Source organism: Trichosurus vulpecula, chromosome 4 (assembly GCF_011100635.1).
Source record: "Trichosurus vulpecula isolate mTriVul1 chromosome 4, mTriVul1.pri, whole genome shotgun sequence".
In the NCBI taxonomy this organism is placed as follows: domain Eukaryota; kingdom Metazoa; phylum Chordata; class Mammalia; order Diprotodontia; family Phalangeridae; genus Trichosurus; species Trichosurus vulpecula.
The window spans coordinates 392,178,151-392,200,901 of NC_050576.1; the positions used below are offsets into that span (position 1 = coordinate 392,178,151).

Here is a 22,751-nt window from a genome sequence, read left to right on the forward strand (position 1 = left end):
GAGGAAGGAGAAGAAGAAGGAGAAGGAGGAGAAGAAGAAAAAGAAGAAGAAGAGGAGGAGAAGAAGAGGAAGAGGAGGAGGAAAAGGAGGAGAAGGAGGACTGGCGGCAGCAGCAGGAACTCACTGAAGGGCAGAAACTTGCTGGAGAGGGAGGGACGATTAGCTTAAGACCTCTTTAAAAGGCTGTTATCAAGGAGCCTCCAAATGTGTGTAAATACTTTTGTTGTCCTGTTACGCTTTGCTTTTCTATATTTTATAATGATCTGTTGTCTGGTATTAGTGTATGGAATAAATGTTATACAGGTTCAGTCTTGAATGAGGAGGGACTATTATGCCTGGTGATTTGATCCTTAAAATACATTTGCATGTTCACAGCACCTGCTCATGTTGCATTGGTGATACAGCACATCTCTCCGTGTGCCTGAAATGAGACCACAGAAAGGAATTGCCTAATCTGCTCATGTGTAACATGCCCTAATTGATAGACGGCTAGACCTGAAGTCAGGAAAACCTGAATTAAAATCTGTCTGCAGAAACTCACTAACTGTGTGACCCTGGGCAGATCACTTAACTTGACTGCCTCAGTTTTCTCATTTGTAAAATGGGGTTAATAATGGCACCTACCTCCCAGGGTTGTCGCGAGCTATAATGAGATATTCATAAAGTGCTTTGCAAACCTTAAAGTATTATACAAATGCTAATTATTATCACCATTATCTATTGTTTATATAATTTATATATGTGTATATTGTAACAACAATGTTGCTATTTGCTGCTACTATGGCTATGTAAGGCCAATAGCACCAGCACAGGAGGGCTGCTAGCACGGGTTCTTTGATCTGCTTTTCTGAGGAAAGCAACTTTAAGGGGTTAATAATCCTACTTTAATTAAACATACACCATTCACTTAGTTCAGAGGGAAAAATAAACACTGAACTTCAGAGCAAATAAAACAGAAATTACAAGCAGAATTATATAAACAGAGCAAATAAACACAAATCAGCAGACAGGGCTTCTATCTGTCTAACCAAGACATTACATACATAGTTACCTGAGAGAGGCACCAACATCTGGGTTTTCAAAGCTGTTGGCTCCTTAACAGCTACCCAGAGTCTCCACATCAACACTCTTCCAATGAATGTGCCCCAAACAAAATGCTAACCCCAGAGCACATATACACTTCTTCAGGGTCAGAGGCTTCACACCTCTTGAGGGTTTCACACCTGTTGTGACCTAACTAGCAGAAGGGTATGGGCCTTCCTACAAACAATGGCAATACTCAATCAAAGGCACTTGATTGCCTTAGTGCTGAGAAACACTCCAAAAGTAAAGACAACAGAAAGTCCCACTTTGATTGCCGTTACATATATGTACATAAATAATATATTCATATATATATGCAAATGCATATACATATAAATGCACACACATAAATACATACACACATATGTATGTAAAATCTGTCTTATCTGGAGTGAACACGAGACCATATTTTGAATGCAAATTTCTGCAGGTTCCTTATGTAGAAACTGTACCTAATCTCCTTCTAGGACTGGCCCAAAGAGATCCAGTCCAACCTGAATTGTATAAGCTGGAGATGACCTTCTCCTTCTGCTATCATGAAATGTTTTTCAAACTGTTGCATTATTAGCTTTATTACTTAATGTTAAACTTTGCTTACCAGGCTGCTAAGCATGCTGAAATATTGACCTGGTGTCCCTTTCATTCTCTTGGTTGTAGCTTGGCTTTGGATCTTTCTTGGGAATTATTGGCATCAATTTGGTGGAGAACAGAAGACAGATGGTAAGAAAATTCTTTCTTTTAAACATAAAATGCATATGTTTCAGATGCTAAGCCTTTAGAGGAAGGTTGTTACTATGTATCCTAGAGCTCTGTAGTAGTGGAATGGTTTCCTACCGGGGGCACAGTGAAAAAGATCAGAGAATGGAGAGGTTTTTACATTAAGCAAATAACATGCAAAGTGGAGTTGAAATGACTGCGTGAATTTAACATACTTCCATTTTGTGGTTCAACAACTCACCTGTATTTGATTTGCTTTGAGCCATAGTGCTCGACACAGGTACATCAGCTATGCTTCCTGGCTTTAATTGATTTGGGCTATGATCATACTCACGACACACCTTGGAGAAAGCCTAGTAAAGTGTCTGGCTCATGGTAGTCATTTTATGAATGCTTATTGCTCAGTTGCTTGAAAGACATTGTGTAGAAGGTGGGGAATAGGGCATGAAAATTCCTATAGATTTTACAGAATGTTAGAGCTGGAATTTTACAGATCATCCACCCTGACCCCCCTAATTTTAAAAGTGAAGAAATTGAGGCAGTTAGTAGTGAAGATGCTGAGCCAGCACTAGAACCCAGGTCTCTTGATTCCATGGTCCTTGCTCTTTCTCCCTATAATCTACTCCTTCCCGCTTTGACCTTGTTTTGAAAGATAATTACATTTATCAGTTTTTAAAAGTTTGTTTTTTAATTCATGATTTCAGAAACATTTTGTTGCTAAGTCCGTGTTTGGGCTATGTGCCAATAAAAATAAACTTTTGTCCTCCAATTATGGCAAAATATTGGCACTGTGAAATGATTAGAACATTTATAATGAGTGTGATTTGGGGATCCTGGCCTTTTTTCCCCTTTGTTTCTTAATTCTCCTCAAAAAAAATCACATTAAATAGTTAAATTGAATAAGCCACATGAGCTATCTTGCCATCTTATTTCTCCATTAAATTTGCAGGTAATCCTGCCTTTCTTGTTAATTGCATGGGCAAAATTCACAGAAGCTTGATATTCTTTGTGATATTCAGCGCATTCACCATAAGGCTGCTGAGAAAGGAGGTCATAGTTGCTTAGGTTGAGTTTGTATAGCCCAGCAGAGGGGAGAGAGAGAGAGAGAGAGAGAGAGAGAGAGAGAGAGAGACAGAGAGAGAGAGAGAGAGAGAGAGAGAGACAGAGAGAGAGACAGAGAGAGAGAGACAGAGAGTGAGACAGAGAGAGACAGAGAGAGTGAAGAGACAGACAAAGAGTGAGAGACAGACAGAGACAGAGACAGAGAAGAAGAGACAGAGATAGAATAAATTATCTATTTGTCTAAAACCAGCAGTAGAAATAAGGAACATTTTGATTGGTGAAGAATGATTGAGCAAAGATGCTGATATCAAAGAGAGGCAGGGTGGTTGTAGATAAAGAATGTGATTCAAGTTAGATATGAGAAAAATAATTTTTTGGCCATAAATATTGAAAGAGACATTTTAAAAATGGGGTACTAATATACCCCACATACAATAAGAATGTCTGCTTGCATTCTGGACCCCTGTCTAAAGTATTTGCTCTCTGCCTTTACCCACAGCACTACAGAGGGTGGGTTCCAGGTCCAGGCAGTTCAAATATGTTCTGGTCATGGGTGTGACCTTACTTTCTCCATTCTCATGAAGAAACAGTGAAAATAGGAAGTAGTTAGTGGTGTTCTGGTAAACGTTTAACATCTGTCTCCTGGAAAATGCTAGATACATTTTAAAGTTTAATCTGCATTATTCAAATTTTTTCTATCACTTTCTTAAGTCTAGACAATCAACAAAACAATAAATCAAGCCCTGATTTGCAGTGTTTGCCAATTTCTGAGCTATAAAGGCTCACACGGAAAAATTTAGTTGGATCTCATGAGGTAGTTGGAGATGGCTCTAGCACAGCCCTGTATAGAGCAGAAAACCAGATTGGATTTAGGGTTCAAATGCCCACTTTATCATAATCAGCACTGAAACCTTAAGCCCTTGAACTACAGTTTTCCTTCTCTCTAAAATGGAGATGGTAATATTTACACTGCCTATCTCATAAAACCGGAAGAATGGTGTCTTATAAATATAAGTTATTACTATAATATTACTTGTAGATAGAATTGGCAGCTGCTTAAGTGATATTAGTCAGGAGTCTGGGAAGGTCTGTGTGTTCTCAAATATCTCCCCTGTCTGCTGGAATTCCTTTAACTGGACATAGTCTTTCCTTTCCCAATTCAAGATAAAGCGTAAAATGAAAATACCCTGGAGAAAGGAGGCAAGTGGCTAAAATTCACACTAAGGCATACTTGAGGAGAAGAAGAAATGTATAACTATCATGGCAGGGGTTAGAGAGAGCAAAGACAGACTTCTACATTACAATTTTGCTTAGGTCCCAGTCTCAGCTGGATGTACCTAGAGGTGTGTATCTGCTTGAGGGTGTGGGGATCTGTGGATTGACTTGGCATTTCCTTTGAGCTAATGGAAACTTCTGAGAGGAAGCAAGGAGATTCCAGAAGGAATCAGAGATTCAAGGTCACCAGATCAGGTTGTCCCACAACTACTGGACATCAATTTAGGTTTCATGATTTGGCCACGGACTGCCTCTAGGGTACGGATCAGAGGTGTCAAACTCAGGAGGGTGGAAAATGCTGAAAAAGATTAAAGTATAGTTGGGAAATGTTTAACAAAATAAATTTTAAAATGCAATCCAACACAGATAATATTAGGTGGTTTTCTAAGACAATATGTAGCGGGCAGGCATGGGTTTCTATTTGAGTTTGATACAACTGCATGAAGATCATAGAAATGATTGGTCTAGAGCTCAAAAATACTAAAAGACAAAAACAAAACATTAATCCAACTCCTTAATTTTATAGTTGAGAACATTGAGACCCAGAGAGGTTAAGAAGTTTGCCTAAAGTTTAACAGGTAGTAAGGAAAGCCAGATTTGAACCCTGGTCCACTGACTCCAAATTCAGTCCTTTTCTCACTGTGCCATTTTGTCTGTGTGGTGACCTACGCTAGCTGATCAACGTTATGAAGAATGGCTGAAATGGTTGTGGCTTAACTGTGCCTGGAAGATGTGGTGTCAACACCCAGAGTTCCAGAAGACCAATGATAAAACACGGTGTCCACCTCCCGCCAGAGAGACTGTGAGCTCGTGGTGCAGCTTGAGACATACATTCTTTGGACTCAGCCAATATGGGGATTTGTTTTACTCAGACTATGCATCTTTGTTATGAAGATTTTATTTTTCTTTTTTTTGGTGGGGGAGGTAAGAGGGAAAGAAAATAGATTCTTAAGTGAAAAAAATAAGAGCCATGGTTCCAACGCGTTTGAAACTGCCTTTTCCTCGCTGTGGGGCTTTCTCAGAGGAGCTCTGTGTTCTTGTTGCCTTTGGACATTAAGCTTTGTCCATCTCCAGTTCTAATGGGAGGTTAATAGCTTGTTACCCTGCATCGGTGCTGCCTCTGCTGAAGGCCCCCTTCCCTTTTATTGCCTGGGGGGTTCTGGCTAACTTTTTCTGTGATTCTGGGGTGGAACGAGTCACGTACAGTAGTTTCTCATTGGATTTCTTGATCATATTTGGTCTGGTACAAACTTCAGGCTTTTTGTTGGAGTAGATATGTGGAAAATGAGTGATGCGCGGCTGAAATGTCCTGTCTTGTCTTGTCAAAGGGAGAGGTTCAAAGGCGAAGCGATGGATACGGCGGAAAGATTGATGGATTTTGAATCAGAGAACCTGGGTTCAAATCCCGGTCCAATCACTTACTATCTGTGAAACTACGGACAAGTCATATAATCTCTCTCTGTTCCCTCATCAATGAAATCAAGGGTTTGGACTTCAAGGTGCCGTGCAGCTCTAAATCCATGAGCAAATAATAGAAATCTAGACTAAGGCGGTGCCCGTGGTGTTGGAGAAGACAGAACGGTGCTTTTATGATTCATAATGTTTTAATATTAACCCTGTCAAGCGGGTGGGTCAGGTATAATCATTAGCTCCATTTTACTCAGGAGGAAATGGTTCAGAGAAGTTGTTAGATAGTAAGTGGGAGAGCCGAGACTCCAGGCCTTCTGCTGTCAAATCCAGTGCATTTCCCGCTAGACCATGTTCTTTTCCTGGGATATTTGAGAAGAGAGCCCGGAATGGAGCCCTATAAAATGCTGACATTGAAGGAGGAAGAAGAGGAGGAGGAACCAGGAAAGGAGACAGATAAAAGTGTCCAGAGAGGAAGGAATTAGGAAACAAAAAATTGTAGTGTCATTGAAACCCGGTGAGAAGAGAGTTTCAAGGAGGAAACAGGAATTTGTGTCAGGCACCGCATAACGAATTGAAGATTGAGGACCGGGAAACGGTCGTTGAATTTGATGATTAGGATGTCACTAGTGACTTTTAAGAGTATGTTTTCAGTAGAATGACTAAAAGCCGGATGGAAAGGGGCTGAATAGTGAGGACATGGACTTGGTGAGTATAAACTTTTTTGAGTTTGGTGGTAAGAAATTACTCTTCTTAATGTGACAGAACAGGATTAAGATCATTGGGTGGAAGAAGCAAATAGTTAATTCCACCATCTAACTAAACTGCATAATGCAGGATCTGGGTGGGAAAGAGAAGAGGAAGGACCTACCAGGAAGCAGTCCAGGGAGCTGACTATGGGGTGTGCTTTCAGAGACACCAAGAAGACCTTCTTGCCCCAAAATATTTTCCCCCAAATGCCTGAAATCCCACCATTAGAAACCAATTGTTTTGGCCAAGTATGGCCAGTGGAGTCAGGAAGATTTGAGCTCAAATGTGGCCTCAGATACTAGCTGTGTAACCCTGGGTGAGTCACTTCACCCTGTTTGCCTCAGTTTCCTCATCTGTAAAATGAGCTAGAGAAAGCAATGGCAAACCACTCTAGTATCTTTACCAAAAACCCCCCCCAAAAATGAGGTCACAAAGAGTCAGACATGATGAAATAACTCACCACATATAGACATATGTCTAAATATCTATATACATACATGCATACAGGTAGGCCTACATTCAAATATATACATATATAGACACAAGGCTGCTTATTGCAGTATCTTCTGGACTCCAAAATTCCAGATTTCCATCATTGAGATGGAGAAGCATTTGTGAGTGCAGCATGATGTCAGTTTTTGGCTTTTATTGCTTTCTTTATTCCTCTGAACAGGGACTCCAATTAGAGTGGCAGGGGTGGATTTCCTTCATTTTAATCAATAAAGAAGCATCTGTGAATGGAGATTCTTGGCTGGGAGCTATGGCACCACAGCTGTCATCCCGGAGCTTCAGATCCATTTTTTTCAAGTTTTAATGGCCTTCTCCTTAATGCACTGGATTTATTTTTTGCTCTATTTGTATGGTTTAAGTAATTCTAACCTACCATTATTCTTAAACAGGTACTTTTTATTGATGGGCAAAGGAGAGGGGTGGCAAGAGGTCTGATCTCCTTATCGCAGGCAAATGCTTCTATATCACAAGGCTTTCTTTCCAGAAAGACCCTATTCAGTTTGTTTCTTCTTCAGTCTGTTGCTATTTCTGTCGCCTTTACCAAATAAATGAATAGTGATCTGAAACCACCACTTCTGTTGTCTTTGCAAAAAAAAAAAAAGAATAGTGTTATTAAATCACTTGCAGCCCTTTGATGTGAAAGTTAAGGCAGGCAGAAAACTAAATAAACTGAAAAGATTGATTAGTAATAAGGAAGCGGCTTCCAACTTAGCCACTAGTTTGGGGATTATTTAGATTCTATGATCTTGCTCCTGGTCATTTAGGCATATCGCTCCTATTAGCATTTCCACCCAAGTGTGGGCAGAGGAAGGGAAAAGAGATGGTACATTCTTAGAACCATAGAACTTTCATTCACAGAGACTTTAAAGAGTCTAAACTTCTTTAATTTCATGTACACCATCTCAAAATAATGTGGGCTTTTTTGATCTGATTTTCTTTTTAAAAAATTCAACATTTTATTTTCCCAATTACATGTAAAAACAATTTTTAACATTTGTTTTAAAATTTTTTGTTTTGAGTTCCAAATTCTCTCTCTCTCTTCCTCCTTCTCCTCACCCCTCCCTGAAAAGGAGGAAACGATTTGATGTAGGTTATACATGGTACAGTCATACAAAACATACAAACTAGTATTTTTAAATGCATAAATTAGGGTTGCAATATAGGGTTTCAAAGGAAAATAATTATATCAAAATACAGCTATGAATTTTTTTAAGTTCTTTGACTTTTAAAAACCCCTGATCTAATGGAATTCTTTCATTTTACCAGTAAGAAAACTGAAGCTCATGTTTTATGGTAGTAAGTAGCAGAACCAGTATTCCTATCATGATATTTGATTCTAAATCCAAAGCTGTTTGTACTAGACATTGCTGTTTTTTATTAAAATTATAGGGGTTTTTTTGAGTTAGAAAAAAAAATTACAAGCTTATTTTTCCTCTCCCATTTTGAAGTTGAGGAAACAGGCTCTGAACATTTTTTAAAAAAATTAATTTATTTTTTAGTTTACAACATTCAGTTCCACAAGGTTTTGAGTTCCAAATTTTCTCCCCCTCTCCAAGATGGCATGCAGTCTGATATAGGCTTTACATATATATTCACATTAAACATATTTTCACGTTAGTCATGTTGCAAAGAAGAATTATAACCAATGGAATGAACCACGAAGAAGAAACAAAACAAAACAAAGCAAAAAAGAGAGAGAGCAAGTAGTATGCTTCGATCTGCTTTCAGACTTCATAATTCTTTCTCTGGATGTGGATAGCATCCACAATCCACAAAAGACTCCTTTGGGAGTCTTTTGGGATTGTCTTAGAACCTTGCATTGCTGAGAACAGCCAAGTCTTTCAAAGTTAGTCATCACAAAATGTGGCCGTAGCTGTGTGCAATGTTCTCCTGGTTCTGCTCCCCTCACTCAGCATCAGTTCGTATAAGTCTTTCCAAGTTTTTCTGAAGTCTGCCTGCTCATCATTTCTTATATAGGCTCTAAAAATTTGAGTGATTTGCTTAAAGCTGCACAGCTAATTAGTGACAGAACTGAAACTAGAACCTGGGTCTCCTTGTTTTCCATTCAGTGATCAGTGATTACATCCCACAGCTTTACCTTCAAATTAGTTTATTTGGACTTTTAGGTACCTTTGGTGAAATGAATTCTGGAGGTAAGAGGCAGAAAGGAATTGGGATGCTTTGTGAATCTTCTTAGAGAAAATAAAGAAGTAGGGAAGTTAAGGAAGGAATGTAGAACAATGCCTACAACTCCAGACTGGGACTGGACGAAGCTGGGTTCTAGTCTTGTTGGTGATTACGTAGCTTTCAGCAACAAAGGATTTAAAATGGTAGTAGCCTTAGAGATTGGCTAATCCAATGACCTCCTTTGACAGAAATGACAATTAGGATCCCAAGAGATCAAATGATTGTCCTTCATGTTCCTCACACATGACATTCTATCTCCTGTCTCCAGACATTTGCAATGACCATCATCTCTTCCTGGAGTATATTCCTTCCTCATCTCCTCCAGCCTTTGCTTGAAGACCCTCCTTCCAAGGGTGAACCTGTTACTTGCTGTTACTACCATGTCACTTTTGATCAAGTGTCCTTGTTAAATAAAGTTGTTACCGTTAGAGGCAGTAGGTGGTGTAGTAGGTAAAGCACTGAACATGGGAAGACTTGAGTTTCAATCTTGCATTAGACATTTCTTAGCTATTTAACACTGGGCAAATTACTTAATCTCTCTCAGCCTCAGTTTTTTCCTATGTAAAGTGGGGATGATAATAGCACTTTTCTCATGGAGTTGTTATAAGAATACAAGGAAGTGTTTACACACATACACACACAGAGCATTTTGTAAACCTTAAAATGCCATATTAGGTGATAGGATTAACTGTTTTAATTTTTTTTTGAATTGGTTGTTTAGACAACCTTATGTTAGTTAATGTAATAATGGTGGCACAGTAGATAGAGTGCCACACCTGGAGTCAGGAAGACTCATCTTCTTGAATTCAAATCTGGCCTCAGACATTTACTAGCTGTGTGACTCTGGACAAGTTCTTTAACCATTTGCCTCAGTTTCCTCATCTGTCAAATGAGCTGGAAAGGAAATGGCAAACCCCTCTAGTACTTTTGCCAAGAAAACCCCAAATGGGGTCATGAAGAGTGGGACACAATTGAAACGACTCAACAACAACAAAATGGGGATGATGATAGTACCCGTCTAACAGGGTTGTTATGAGAATAAAAGGAAGTACTAAATGTAAAGTATTTTGTAAACCTTAAGTGCCATATATATGTATTACCATCTGCTTTGCCACTATATCCTAAAGACTATTGGGTCTTTCATCTGATTTGCTACTGAAACCTCTTATATGTGTTGTGTCCTCTTGAGAGCAGGGGCTCGCTTGTTTTTCTATTCGTATCCCAGCTCTTTGCACATAGTAAGCACTTAACAACTGTTAAATAAATAAATCATTTAATAAATTATTTTGTAGTTATGCTCAAAGTGAGGGTCAGGGTGGTCTGTGGAAAATGTTCCTTTAGGTTTCTCCAGCCTTCTGGGAGCCCTGATGATGTGTAGCATAAACACAGCTTGTGCAGGACAAGACAAGATATATTTTGTGCAGCATGAGAGACTATATCTCATACAATGGCAAAAATAATCTTTTGGAGGTATTGACTAGCTCACATGATGGCCTATTAATGATGGGAGGTTCGCTTCAACTACTTAAATCTTTTCTCAGACTGCATTGCGTACACTGCATGCTCTGTCTTGGCAAGGGGAAGTTTTCAGTTAAACCTGTTAATTAGTGTGTGGACTAATGGCATTGATGATTTAAATTATTGAGGTATCCATTAAGCAGAATAGTCTATCAAGAATTCCAGGGAAATTCAAAGGAAATAGGGAACATACTCCTGTTGCTGTGAATGAAAGTTCTTTATGGGTTGAAATGGGATTATAGTCTGATAGCACCAACCAGTTGTGGTAGAATGGGGGCCAAGATTTGGGTGATGGAATCAGGAGACAGGCTCAGAGAAGATGAAAGAAACTAACTAAACTGTGTGGCTTGGGGTAGGAATCAAGGGCTTCTAGCTTCCTCTTTGGAAAGTTGTCTGATACAAGTTGTTTTTGATCAAAGGCTTCTCTGAGGATTATGAAAATCCCCCCAGTCCCTCAGCCTTGCAACCTAGAAGCCATCTTGGATTCCTCACCATCTCTCATTCCCCATATGTCCAACATGTTGCCAAAGCCTGCCAATTTTACCTTTGCAACATATGCTCTCTTCTCTTCTCTGACACTGCCACCAGTCTATTGCAAGCCCCTGCCTTGATTATTGCCAATAGCCTGCTGGTTTGTTTGCTTGTCTCAAGTCTCTTCCCACTCCAATCCATCCTTCAGTTAGCCACTAAAGTGATTTTCATAAAACACTGGTCCCCTTACTCAATTAAGTCCAATGGTTTCCTTTGCCTTAGGGAGGAAATGCAAAATGATCTGTTTGGTGTTTAAAGCCCTTCATACCTTAGCCCCCTCCTAGCTTTCCTGTCTTCTTTCAACTTATCCCCCAATATGTACTCTTCAATCCAACGTCACTGGCTTCCTGGCTGCTCCACGAGCAAGACATTTCCTCTCTTGGCTCATATCATTTTCTCTGGCTGTCCACCATGCCTGAAAAGCTGTCCCTCCTCTGCTTTGACTATTGATCTCCTTGGGTTTTTAAGTCCCAATTAAAATATCACCTTGTACAAGAAGCCTTCCCCAACAGTCTTAATTCCAATGCCTTCCCTCTTTTAATCATATCCTATTTATCCTTTATTTAGCTTGCTTTGTATATATTTGTTTGCATGTTGTCTTCCTACATTGGATTGTAAGCTCCTTGATTGTGGGGACTGTTTTTTGCTTTTTTTTTTGTATCCCTAGCACTTAGCACAGAACCTAGCACATAGCAGGCATTTAATAAATGTTCTTGAGTGGAAGGCTAAGCTGTATAGGAGCACTATAAACATCTCTTTGTACTACCATATTCAATCTTATTCAAGTCAACTAATCTTTATCTAGTGCTAAGCACTGTGCTAAGGTCTGGGGTTATGAAAAAAGGTGAAAGACAAAACATTCCCTGAACTCAAGGAGCTTATTTTCCATCTGGGGTTTACAGCACACTTTTAAATAAATGCAAAACTTGAACAAAATTATATGGATTTCAAGAGGAAGAGGGGATGGGGTAGGAGGGAGTGAGGTGGAGGAGAATTCCCCCAAAGGCTTCTGATTAGGAGGAGAAAGCTAAACTTTGCTTAGAAAGCAAGGAGAGATTCTAGGAGGCAAACATGAGGAAGGAATACATTTGAGACATGGGGTGGGGGCAGGGCAGCTTTGCAAAGTCAAAAGAGAAGGTGTGTAAGAAGGAAGGTGAAATGTCATTTACAAGAAACAGGTAGCAGGCCAGTATGACTGCACTGGAGTTTGCATTTATAAGATGTGCATGTGCTTATATAAGATATTTATATTCACATAGGCAGTTTAAATGTGGTTCACAGATGGGTGCAGTGGGTAGATCTTGGGAATATGGTCTACTCTGCTCCAAGGGAGATTGTGGTTTCTGCCTGGAGGGAAGCTGGAGAAGGTCGTGGCTTGGTGCTTGTCTTTCTTTCACTTATCTCTCCAAGAGGGATATAGGACTAGAATTTTTTCTGTCTGCCTCCCACAAATATTGCCAGTAGGAGGGTATGAGTCTGATTCATAACAAAACAGCTTTCCTATTCAGTAGCCCTCACTAGCTTAACTCATATCATCATCACCATCACCACCATCATCATCATCATCATCACCAGCACTGGTACCACCACCACCACCATCATCATCCAATAAACATTTATTAAACATTTGCTATATGCCAGGTACTGTGTTAAGAAGTAGGGATACAAAAAGAGGCAAAAGAAAGTCCCTTCTATCTAATGGGGGAGACAACATGCAAACAAATATGCAAAGCAAGGTATATACAGGGCAGCTAGGTGGGTCACTGGTTAGAATGCTGGGCCTGGAGTCAGGAAGTTCAAATCCAGCCTCAGACACTTACTAGATGTGTGACCCTGGGTAAGTCACTTAATGTCTGTTTGCCTTAATCCCCTGGATAAGGAAATGGCAAACCATTCCAGTGTCTTTGCCAAGAAAATCCCATGGACAGTATTGGCATGCTGTGGTCAATGGGGTCATAAAGAGTTGGACACAACCGAATGACCGAACAATAACAAAACCATATACAGAATAAATAAGAAAAGAGGGAAGACATTAGAATTAAGAGGGGTTAGGGAAGGCTTCCTGTACAAGGTAGAATTTTAGTAGGGACTTAAAGAAAACCAGGGAGGTCTGTGGTCAGAGCAGAGGAGGGAGAGCCTCCTCTATGGCAAAGGGAGCAGCCAGAGAAAATGCCTACAATTAAGGAATGGAGTATCTTGTTCATGGAACAGTCACCAAATACTGGCTACACGAAAGACCCTCACAAGTAGAGAATGGCTAGTAATCCAGTTTGTCCCCGCGAAACAGCAAATAGGAATTGGAAAACTCTGCAAGAAAATATGTGAGTAAATGAATTCTTTGGCTAGGAGCGGGAGATCTCAACATGAGTCAAGAGAGCCTGATCTCACCCAAGGCAGTTTTTATCTCCCAAACATCCAGGGAGGCAAGCTGGCAGTTAAGGATGTGCTGAGGAGTCAGCTTCTACTATCTGTCCTTAGCTTCCAAAGTCTTTTTCTCTCTCTCTGCATTTCTCTCCCCAAATAAGTTGGAAACTGCACGTCACTCCCCAAAGCAGCTCTGATGCTGATCTCTAGTATCTAGTCATCTTTTTTCTACTAATTAGTGTTTTCGATTATTTCTAAGGCACCCTTTCATCTCCTGAATGTTAAATATTAAATTATTATAATATGTTATATATTACATGTAGCTGTAATATATAATACATCATATAATTATATATTAAAATATAATATGTTGGATGTATTATTCTGTATTCAGTATTTTGGACCAGAATATTTGATAGTCAATAGCAACACCCAGATTGCAATATGCAATATGTACCTTTAGAATAAGAGCCTTATGCTTCAGCCCCTCAACACTAATATAACGGAGATGATCACGGGGTTCTACTGTTCTTGTCCCACCCTAGCTATACTCCATGGAGAAGTCTTTGAGAAAATAGCACAGGAAAAGAAAAGCAATAAGCATTTCACATCTCTCTTAAAGACCGCGGAGAAGAAGCAGTTATAGACTCTGACTAGAGTCTATAAACCTTGACTCTGGCTTGTTAATCATCTCAGAGACATCTCTAGACACTAGGAACCAATCAGACAAGTTACCTGGGTAAGGAGATAGGGTGCAAGTTTCCCTTCTCTGTTAAGAATTCAAGCCATGTAATCTCATCCAGGTGATTTGGGAGGGGGTGAGGGAACTCATCCAATTAACCTGGGGCTGTGGTAGTCACCCAGCTACACTTGCTTAGCATAGGTCAGCTCTGCTCCATTTCCATTCATGACCTTCTGTGTTATAATAATTGATTCCATAGTTGGTCTATAGTTATACCCAGTTCTGCTTGACTCCCCAGGAGATCCTGCCTAGTATATTTGCCGGGGCATCTGCCTGTCATGAATAGATGATCACAATTTGGGACTACCCTGATCAAACCATGTAATCTTTTTTAAGTCAATTTTTACTGATATTTTTTGTTTTTACCTGGCCTAGATTTTCCCTTGTATCCTTCCCCTTCCCCTTAAAGTCATGCCTTACAACAAAGAAAAAAGGAAAAGTTAAAAGAAAAATCTAGCAAAACCAATAAATACATCAAAAACAAAAAATCTGACATTATGTGCAATGTTCCCCACCCTTAGATTTCCTACTTGTGAAGAAAGACTATTTATACTTGTTGACTGGTGGGTTGATTAATTATAACTACTACATTTGTTCCTTAGTTTCCTCATTTATAAAATGAGTGAGAGAAGGAAGTGGCAAAGCACTCCAGCATCTCTGCCAAGAAGGCCCCAAATGGGGTCACAAAGAGCTGGACACGACTGAAGCTACTGAACGACAATAACAAAAAAAAATTGTTCCAGCTACTAAGTGAATATTGCAGTCCAGAGTTCAAGATGGACACATCCTGAACCCCATGTTCTTCAAGTCTGGTTCCTTAGGAAAATGCTGGCATGTATCAAAAAGGATGTGGACCTGGAAAAGCTCAATTCATTGGGTGCTTAGGAGGTTATTAACAATCTAGAGAAGAGATTCAGTAAATCGATGCTGGGAGGAAGTTAGAGAACATGAGGTTAAGAAGTAGTAGCTTGCTTTGTCCACAGATGTGATAAGCAAGCCATGCATGGTGAAATCGAAGACATTGGGGAGAAAAATGTGGAACAATCAGATCAAAGATCAAAGACTATATACTCTGAGGCACTCCCCAAAAGATAATAAAAGAATAATAAAACCACTTAGTTCCCAAGGTTGTTGTGAGGATCAAATGCGATAATATTGGTAAATCACATAGCACAGTGCCCGGCGCATAGTAGGCACTTAAATTCTTGTTTCATTCTTTTCTATTTAAGTACTTACTATGTGCCAGGAACTGTGCAAAGTTCTGGGGATACAAAAAGATAAACAGTTCTTACCTTCAGGGAGCTTATATTCTTTTTATATATTTTTATTTTATTAAGTATTTCTCAGTTACATTTAAAAAGTTTTTAATGTTCACTTTTTAAGATTTTGAGTTCCAAATTCTCTCCCTCCCTCTTTCTCTTCTGCTCCCCTTGAGAAGGCAAGCAAAATGATATCAATTCTACATGTGAAGTCATGCAAAACACATTTCCATATTAGCCATGTTGCAGGCTGACATCCATCCATTAACCACGATATTTCAGTATACTCAATAAGTTCTAGGTCCACCTGACTGTATTGCCATCTAGTTTACATCTCTCCATCTTGTTCACAAGGACATCGTAAGATAATTTATCAAATGCTTTGCTCAAATCAAAGTCTATAACCAAGTCATCACACTTATAATCTTTCTTTTGTTATAATCTAATGATCCAGACATTGCTCAGATCATAGCCTGTCAGAGCTAAAAGAGACCACAGAGAGCGTCAAATCCAACACCTTCATTTAATTTAATTTTAAAATTAGTTTTATTTATGTCTTTTGTTTTTATATCACAGTCGTTTTTGGTTATAACTCCTCCCTCCGCACTGGAATTGAACTCTTTCTTGTAACAAAGAAAATAGTTATGTCATTTTTCTCCTCCCTCAATAAACCGTCAGGAGCCAATATAAACATTTAATTTAACATTTTGATTTTAATTTAACATCCAATATACCACTTAAAGCCTGGCCACTTCTACTTTTCCAGTATTCTTATACTTTATTTCCCTCTACTCTGTGATCTAGCTTGCATCCCATCTTTTTGCTGGATACCCCCATACTTGTCTGGAATGTTCCTCTTTGTCACTTTTGCTTCCTGCCTTCTCTGGCTTCCTTTAAGATTCTACTCAAGTCCACCTTCTGCGAGAGTCCTTTTCTGCTTGTCAATGCTAGTGTCTTCCCCCTTCTGTTTACTCTGTCTGTATATATCACATGTTGTCTTCCTCATTAGAATGTAAGCTTCTTGGACCCATGATGAAAAATGCTGTCTACCTCCAAAGAGAACTAAGTGTAGATTGAAGCACATTTTTTTTCACTTTCTTTATTTTTCTTGTTTTTTGTGTGTGTGAGTGGGGGTATAAATATTTTCTTTTGCAACATGGCTAATATGGAAATGTGTTTTGCATGACTTCACATGTAGAATTGACATCATTTTGCTTGCCTTCTCAAGGGGTAGGGGAAGAGCAAGAGGGAGGGAGAGAATTTGGAATTCAAAATTTTAAAAAGTGAACGTTAAAAACTTTTAAAATGTAATTGTGAAATATTTAACAAAATAAAAATATGTAAAAAGAATATAAGCTCCTTGAGGGTAAGAACTGTTTTTATCTTTTTGTATCCCCAGAACTTTGCACAGTTCCTGGCACTTAAATAGAAAGGAAGGAAACAAGAATTTGTAAAGTGCCTACTATGTGCCAGGCACTGTGCTATGTGCTTCACAAATATTACCGCATTTGATCCTCACAACAACCTTGGGAAGTAAGTAGTTTTATTATCGTCACTTTACAGTTGAGGAAACTGAGGCAAACATGTTAAATGACTTGTCCAGGGTCACACAGAGTAAATATTTGAGGCTGGATTTGAACTAAGGTCTTCCTAACTTCAAGACCTAGTGTTCTATCCACTAAGAAGAAGAAAAAAAAACAACTAAAAGACCGACTGCATATAACAATATATGCAACATTTAGTCCAAGAGTCACCTATTTCTCTGCTGAAAGGAGGGCAGTGTATTTCATTACCTGTTATTCATAATGGGTTATTACTTAGAGTTTGGCTTCCTTTTAATATTCTCTTCATTTATGTTATTATAATCATTTTCTGCGTTCTTTTCGTTTCATTTATTTCACTCAGAATCGCTTCAATATAATTCTTCCTATATATCTTTAAATTCCTCATTTCTTATTGCGCCATAATAATTTCATCCCACTCCTGTATATGTTTGTTTAGCCATTCCTGAATTGATGGGTACCCCATCTTGTTTCCTGTTCTTTGCTACCACGAAGAGTTCTGCAATGAATATTTTGTTATATATCATACCTTTCTGTCTTTAACAGAAAGTCAAATAGTACAATAGCTCAATCTCCTCATTTTACAGATGAAAAATCGAGATCCAATAAGTTGTATAATGAATACATGGCTTTTCCATATCTAATTCATGGCTTTTCACTCTTCTGGTTGTTGTACCTTTCCATCTTACTAATATTCCCTTTCTTGGTCCATCCAAACTGTTCCTCACACAATCTCGGCATCCCATCCAACGCGTCAGCTCATGTCTTGCCTATGTCTTTGCACAGGGTCATCTCTCGTGTCTGGAATGCCCTCCCTTCGTTTCCTCTACCTTTTAGAATCGATTCCCCTAGCTTCTAGTGGCTCCCCACCAAATCATATTGGATTTATTTAACCTGTAACGTATTCATACTCATCTTGTATAAACTTATGTGGGTACCTATTGTCTCTCCCTATAGAATGTTTTGTTCACGTCTTCATGTCCTCCCTTTGCCTGGCACAGCACCTGTTACACAGTAGTCAGTAAGTACTTGATTGGCTAAGATTGATTGCCTTCCTTGATCCATCTAATGACATCTCCATTTTCACATTATCCCTAAAAGCTCTAAAAAGCCTTTAGTCCTGGTTTGGGAGGAAGCAGATAATGAACTGAATCATCAAAGTGCTGCTGCCTATATATCTTGGTTTCCTGAGTCAGATTTACACTCTGGAAGTTAGCTAGCTGGGGCAGTTGGGGACAAGCACTAGTTTCAAGCAAAACATTTTTTGCATGCCCCTCTAATGCAAGGGCTATATATACACAAACACAGTTTAAAGGTTTGGAATACTAGTAGTTCAGTACAAGGAAACACAGATGTATGTTGCAAGACAGTATGGCAAGCCAGATTTATTGAGGGGAAAAATTCACAAAACAAAGGGATGGTCAGAGTGAATAGACCCAGGGCTGGCATACTGGATGGAGTTAGGCACTCCATAGGGAAGAGGGCATACTCTTCCCCCAGACAGTTAAGTTTGGTGGGTTTTTATAGGAGCCCTTATCTGGTAGGATCGGGCATCAGGGGAAGGGAGTGAGGAGACTGGTCCTAAATGATGCTAGTGGAAGAGGTGTATTTGAGGGGCAGAGGAAAAGACTCCTGGTTAATTGGCAACTAGTTGATATTCAAACTTCCCTTGGGCAAGAAAGAGACTTTGGGACAATACTGCTATTATTAGTCTGTAAGGGCACGGGTGTGACTCAACTATAGGTAGTCTGGTAGTGCTTCAAATAAAAGCTGTAAATGCATTTGGGTGATGCATGTAAAGGGTAGTGTATCAAGGAGCTTTGATGTGTAGGACCACTGTGAAAGTTTTTTGAATCTAATACATCCTTAACAAATCTATTTGAGCCTTCCAGAATAATGGATTCCTCTTCTTTATTATATTTCACACTTTCATCTTTCAATCTACCTCTGCAAGGTCTTGCTTTTGAATAAGACTACCGCATCTTTTACTTGAGATTAATAGTTAAAAGACCCATTTACCAGCCTAGTGTTTCACTGTAATCTGCTCTAAGTGGCAATTACCCTTGTTTCCTAGTGCCTTTGGAAACATCATCTCAATTTTAACATTATGTAGCTATCACTAAAACTGCCTGATGGTCAGTGATGAATGTGATGAATTTTGTTGTTATTGCTGCTGTGGTTGTTAATATGGCTTTGGACACTCTTTGGCCAAAGAGCCATTTTTCCCTCCAGTGTCTGGAATGTCCCTGAGAGGCGCCGGACCAAAGTCTCTGAAAATTGAGGTGTCTTTCTGCACTGATGACTTGAATGTCACCGCTTTCCAGACTACTTCAAGCCTTCGGTTCTAGTTGTTGTTCGTGTCCAACTCTTCATGGCCCGCTTTGGGGTTTTCTTGGCAAAGACACTGGAGTGGTTTGCCATTTGCTTCTCCAGCTCATTTTACAAATGAGAAATTGAGGCAAATAGGATTAAGTGACTTGCCCAGGGTCATATAACTAGTCAGTATCTGAGGCCAGATTTGGACTCACAAAGATGAGTCTTCCTGACTGCAGGTCTGGCACCCTACCACCTAGCTGCCCTCAGTTCTAGGCTCACCTGATATTAGTTAACAATAACTCATATTTTTGTAGTTCCTTAAGGTTTACAAAGAGTCCTCAAACAGACTCTGTGATATAGGTTTTGAGCTTGTTATCCCCATTTTATAGATGAGGATATGAAAACTGAGGAGCTGAGAGGTTGAGTGACTTTCCCAAGGTCATAAAGGCATGAGATGCCATAGTTGCAGTTTGAGCCTGGGTCTTTTGACAAGTTCAGGGCTCTTCTTTCTAACCCATGCCGTTCATTCTTTCAACAAATTGAGTTTAATAATGCAAAGAAGTAGTCTAGCTCTACTGCTTTATAGATGAGGGACAGGTGAAGTAACTTGTTCATGGTCATACAAGTAGTAAGTTGTCAGGACTAGGATTCAGGTCTCCTGGTTCTCAAGAAGGAAGAAAGGAAGGTGTGGGGGATGGATATAGAGAGGGAGGGATAAAGAGGGAGAGGTGGAAGAAGGGAAGGCAGAAAGGGAGGGAGGGAAAGAGGGAGAGGGGAATAAGAGAGAGGAAGGAATGGAAAGAAGGGAAGAAGGAAGGAAGAAAGAAAGGTAGAGATAGGGAAGAAGGAAGAAATAAAGGAAGAAGGAAAGAAAGGAAGGAAAGAGAAAGGGAAGGGAGAGGGGAAGAAAAGGAGGAAGAGAGGAAGAGGTAGGGATGAAGGAAGAAGGAAAAGAAATGAGGGAGGGAGGAGGGGATAGAGGGGAGACGAGAGGGAAGGAAGGAAGGAAACAAGCATTTGTTATGTGCCAGGTATTGTGCTGAAAGATCTCAATCCAGTTCTTTTTCCATAGAACAAGGATTTGCTTCCTGGCCAGATAATTATGCAGAGGCTCAAATTTGTTAGGGAAAGACTTTGTGATATGAATGAATGAACTAATTAATTAAAGAACTATTTTTAAGCACTTATTATGTACCAAGCACTGCGCTAGAGGCTAGGGCTACGATTACCAAAAAGGTGTCCCTGAGGAATAATAGGGGATGGAAACACGTATAGGAGAGTGATGGCCATGGAGGAGTATTTTGGTCTGGAAAGTTCTAGATTTTCAAGATCAGAAGAACATATCCAAGCATATAAATTGATCTTTTGAGGAGGAAAAAAATCTGTCTTCAAATTAGGATAGATTTATATGCCTAGTATACTGGTAAATGAACTCTTCCCACTCAGGCTAATGGGAAAATCACAGAAGAAGACCTAGAAGGGAATGCAGAAGTCACTGAGTCCAGTCCCTTCATTTTATATAAGAAGAAACTGAAGCATAGAGAGCTTATGTGACTTCTCAGAAGTCATGCAGGTTGTAAGTAGCAACCAGGTTCTCTGACTCTGCCTCCAAAATCAAGAGAGTGGTGCCAACTTATTAGTGTACTGTAGTACCAGAGGAAAAAGAACTATTCATTAAGGTGAAAAATAAGGTACTCTATGTGTTGGAAAAAGGGGAAACCTGAATTTAGGTGACTTCCTCACAGTCATACAGTGTTGAAAGACTTGAACCCAAACATTCCTAACTGTGAGTCCTGCCCTTTATTGTACCAGATAGGAAAACTGAGTTTAAGAGAAATTATGACTCATTGAAGATCTTGTTCTTGAGATCTTAGAGGAAGAAACAAATAAGCAATAGGTAAAAGTTATAGAGAAACACATTGAGTTTTGGTATAAAGAAAACCGTTAGGATTAGCTATGAGTGGAAAGGGCCACCTTGGAGAGGTAATTGGTGCTTCCTTCTTGGGGATCTTCAAGGAATTGATGGATGAGCATTTGGCACACATACCGTAGTGGGACTTTTTATTTGGGTATAGCATTCAGGACCTGATTTGTCTTAGTTGTAGATCCGTGGTTAGAAACCAGGACTCCTGACTTCCACTCCCGAACTCTTCTCATTAGGCTACACTGGATGTCATTTCATTCTGCATTACATAGTAGAAAATGTGTTCAACTTGGAGTCAAAAGGATCTGAATTCAAATCCTGACTCTGTCACTTAACATCCCTGGGCTTCAGTCTCTTCCCCTGTAAAATGAATGCATTGGATTAGATAACCTCTAAAGTCTTTTTTAGCTCTATTTTCTTTCTTTAGAAAAATTTCTTTTTTATTTTTATTCTGAACTTGTTGAATTCCAAGTAGAATGAACATTTTCATAGGCATCATAGAATAGAAAAAGAATGTGCATAAAAGTACAGTTCCTTAGTATATCCAGCTTGCTTTTCTTTTTAGTTATTTAATAAAAATCAATTTATAGCGATCAATACTAAAGCTGTCCTGCTTATCTGGCCTTCTTTCTAGACTTCCATCTGTTCTTTTTTCTCCATTAAAAAAAAAGATGCCCATGGACCCTTTCCATAGAGTAACAGGCAACAGAAGAATGGTTTGGTCCTGAATCCTATAAATACATGCTGTCTAAGCAAAGATTACTTACATCTGAACCATAGAAGAAGACTCTGAGTGAGCATCATTTTTGTTTTCCTGTGTCACAACACAGGGCTCCTTGGTCCCAAGCAGAATGCAATAACATTTACTTTCTACGTTTTATGGCTTCTGATCTATTATCCTGTGCCCTTGCTATAGCAGCTGGTAAAGTTTCTGATTCAGATGGTGGGAGATATTGGAAGTCCTTTAGTGTTGTGGATAATCATTTAGATCACACTGTGATCACTGACTATATTATTGGGCTCACTAGCTTATCAGAATGCAGTGGGTTTTCCTGTATCTTGAACAGTGGGTCCAAGTGCTTTAAGAGAGGTAGTAACAGTTGTTGTGTGTTTGTCATTTGTTTTTGAAGAGGACCATGTCATCAGGGAAATGATGACATGACTTGCAGTTGACTGATTTGAGTGAGGGAGGGCTGTGCAAGGTCACTAGCCTCACTTTCTCCTCCAGAGCCATCTGGGTCTGGTGGCCTGATATTCCTCAGGATGACTGGAGATGGCCCAGGATGCAATGGGAGATGCCGGCTCTTTTAGGCTAAGGCCTGTCAGTCTGCATACTAAATGCCTTCTTTTCTTTTTCCTATAAGAAGTTTATTTCCTTTTATATGCTGTTAGCCTCAGAGTTTGGTCTAAGAAAGACCAAAGAAATTAGGTTGTTTACATGTTTATTTTTCTCAAGTGGGCAGAGCATGCACGAGGAATTACTGTCAAAGCTGAGCTCCCTTTGGGGTTGGGGTACACAGTTTTTATTGCCTTCAAGTCACTCC

At 39.5% G+C, this 22,751-nt stretch overlaps 1 protein-coding gene across 1 annotated transcript in view; it reads left to right on the forward strand.

Moving 5' to 3' along the window:
• TMEM255B (transmembrane protein 255B) overlaps window positions 1-22,751 on the forward strand; it is a 134,982-nt gene that overhangs the window by 26,324 nt on the left and 85,907 nt on the right. The window contains exon 3 of the mRNA XM_036755795.1: window positions 1,741-1,803. Coding sequence (XP_036611690.1) covers window positions 1,741-1,803 — 63 coding nt within the window. The remainder of the gene's footprint in view (window positions 1-1,740; window positions 1,804-22,751) is intronic.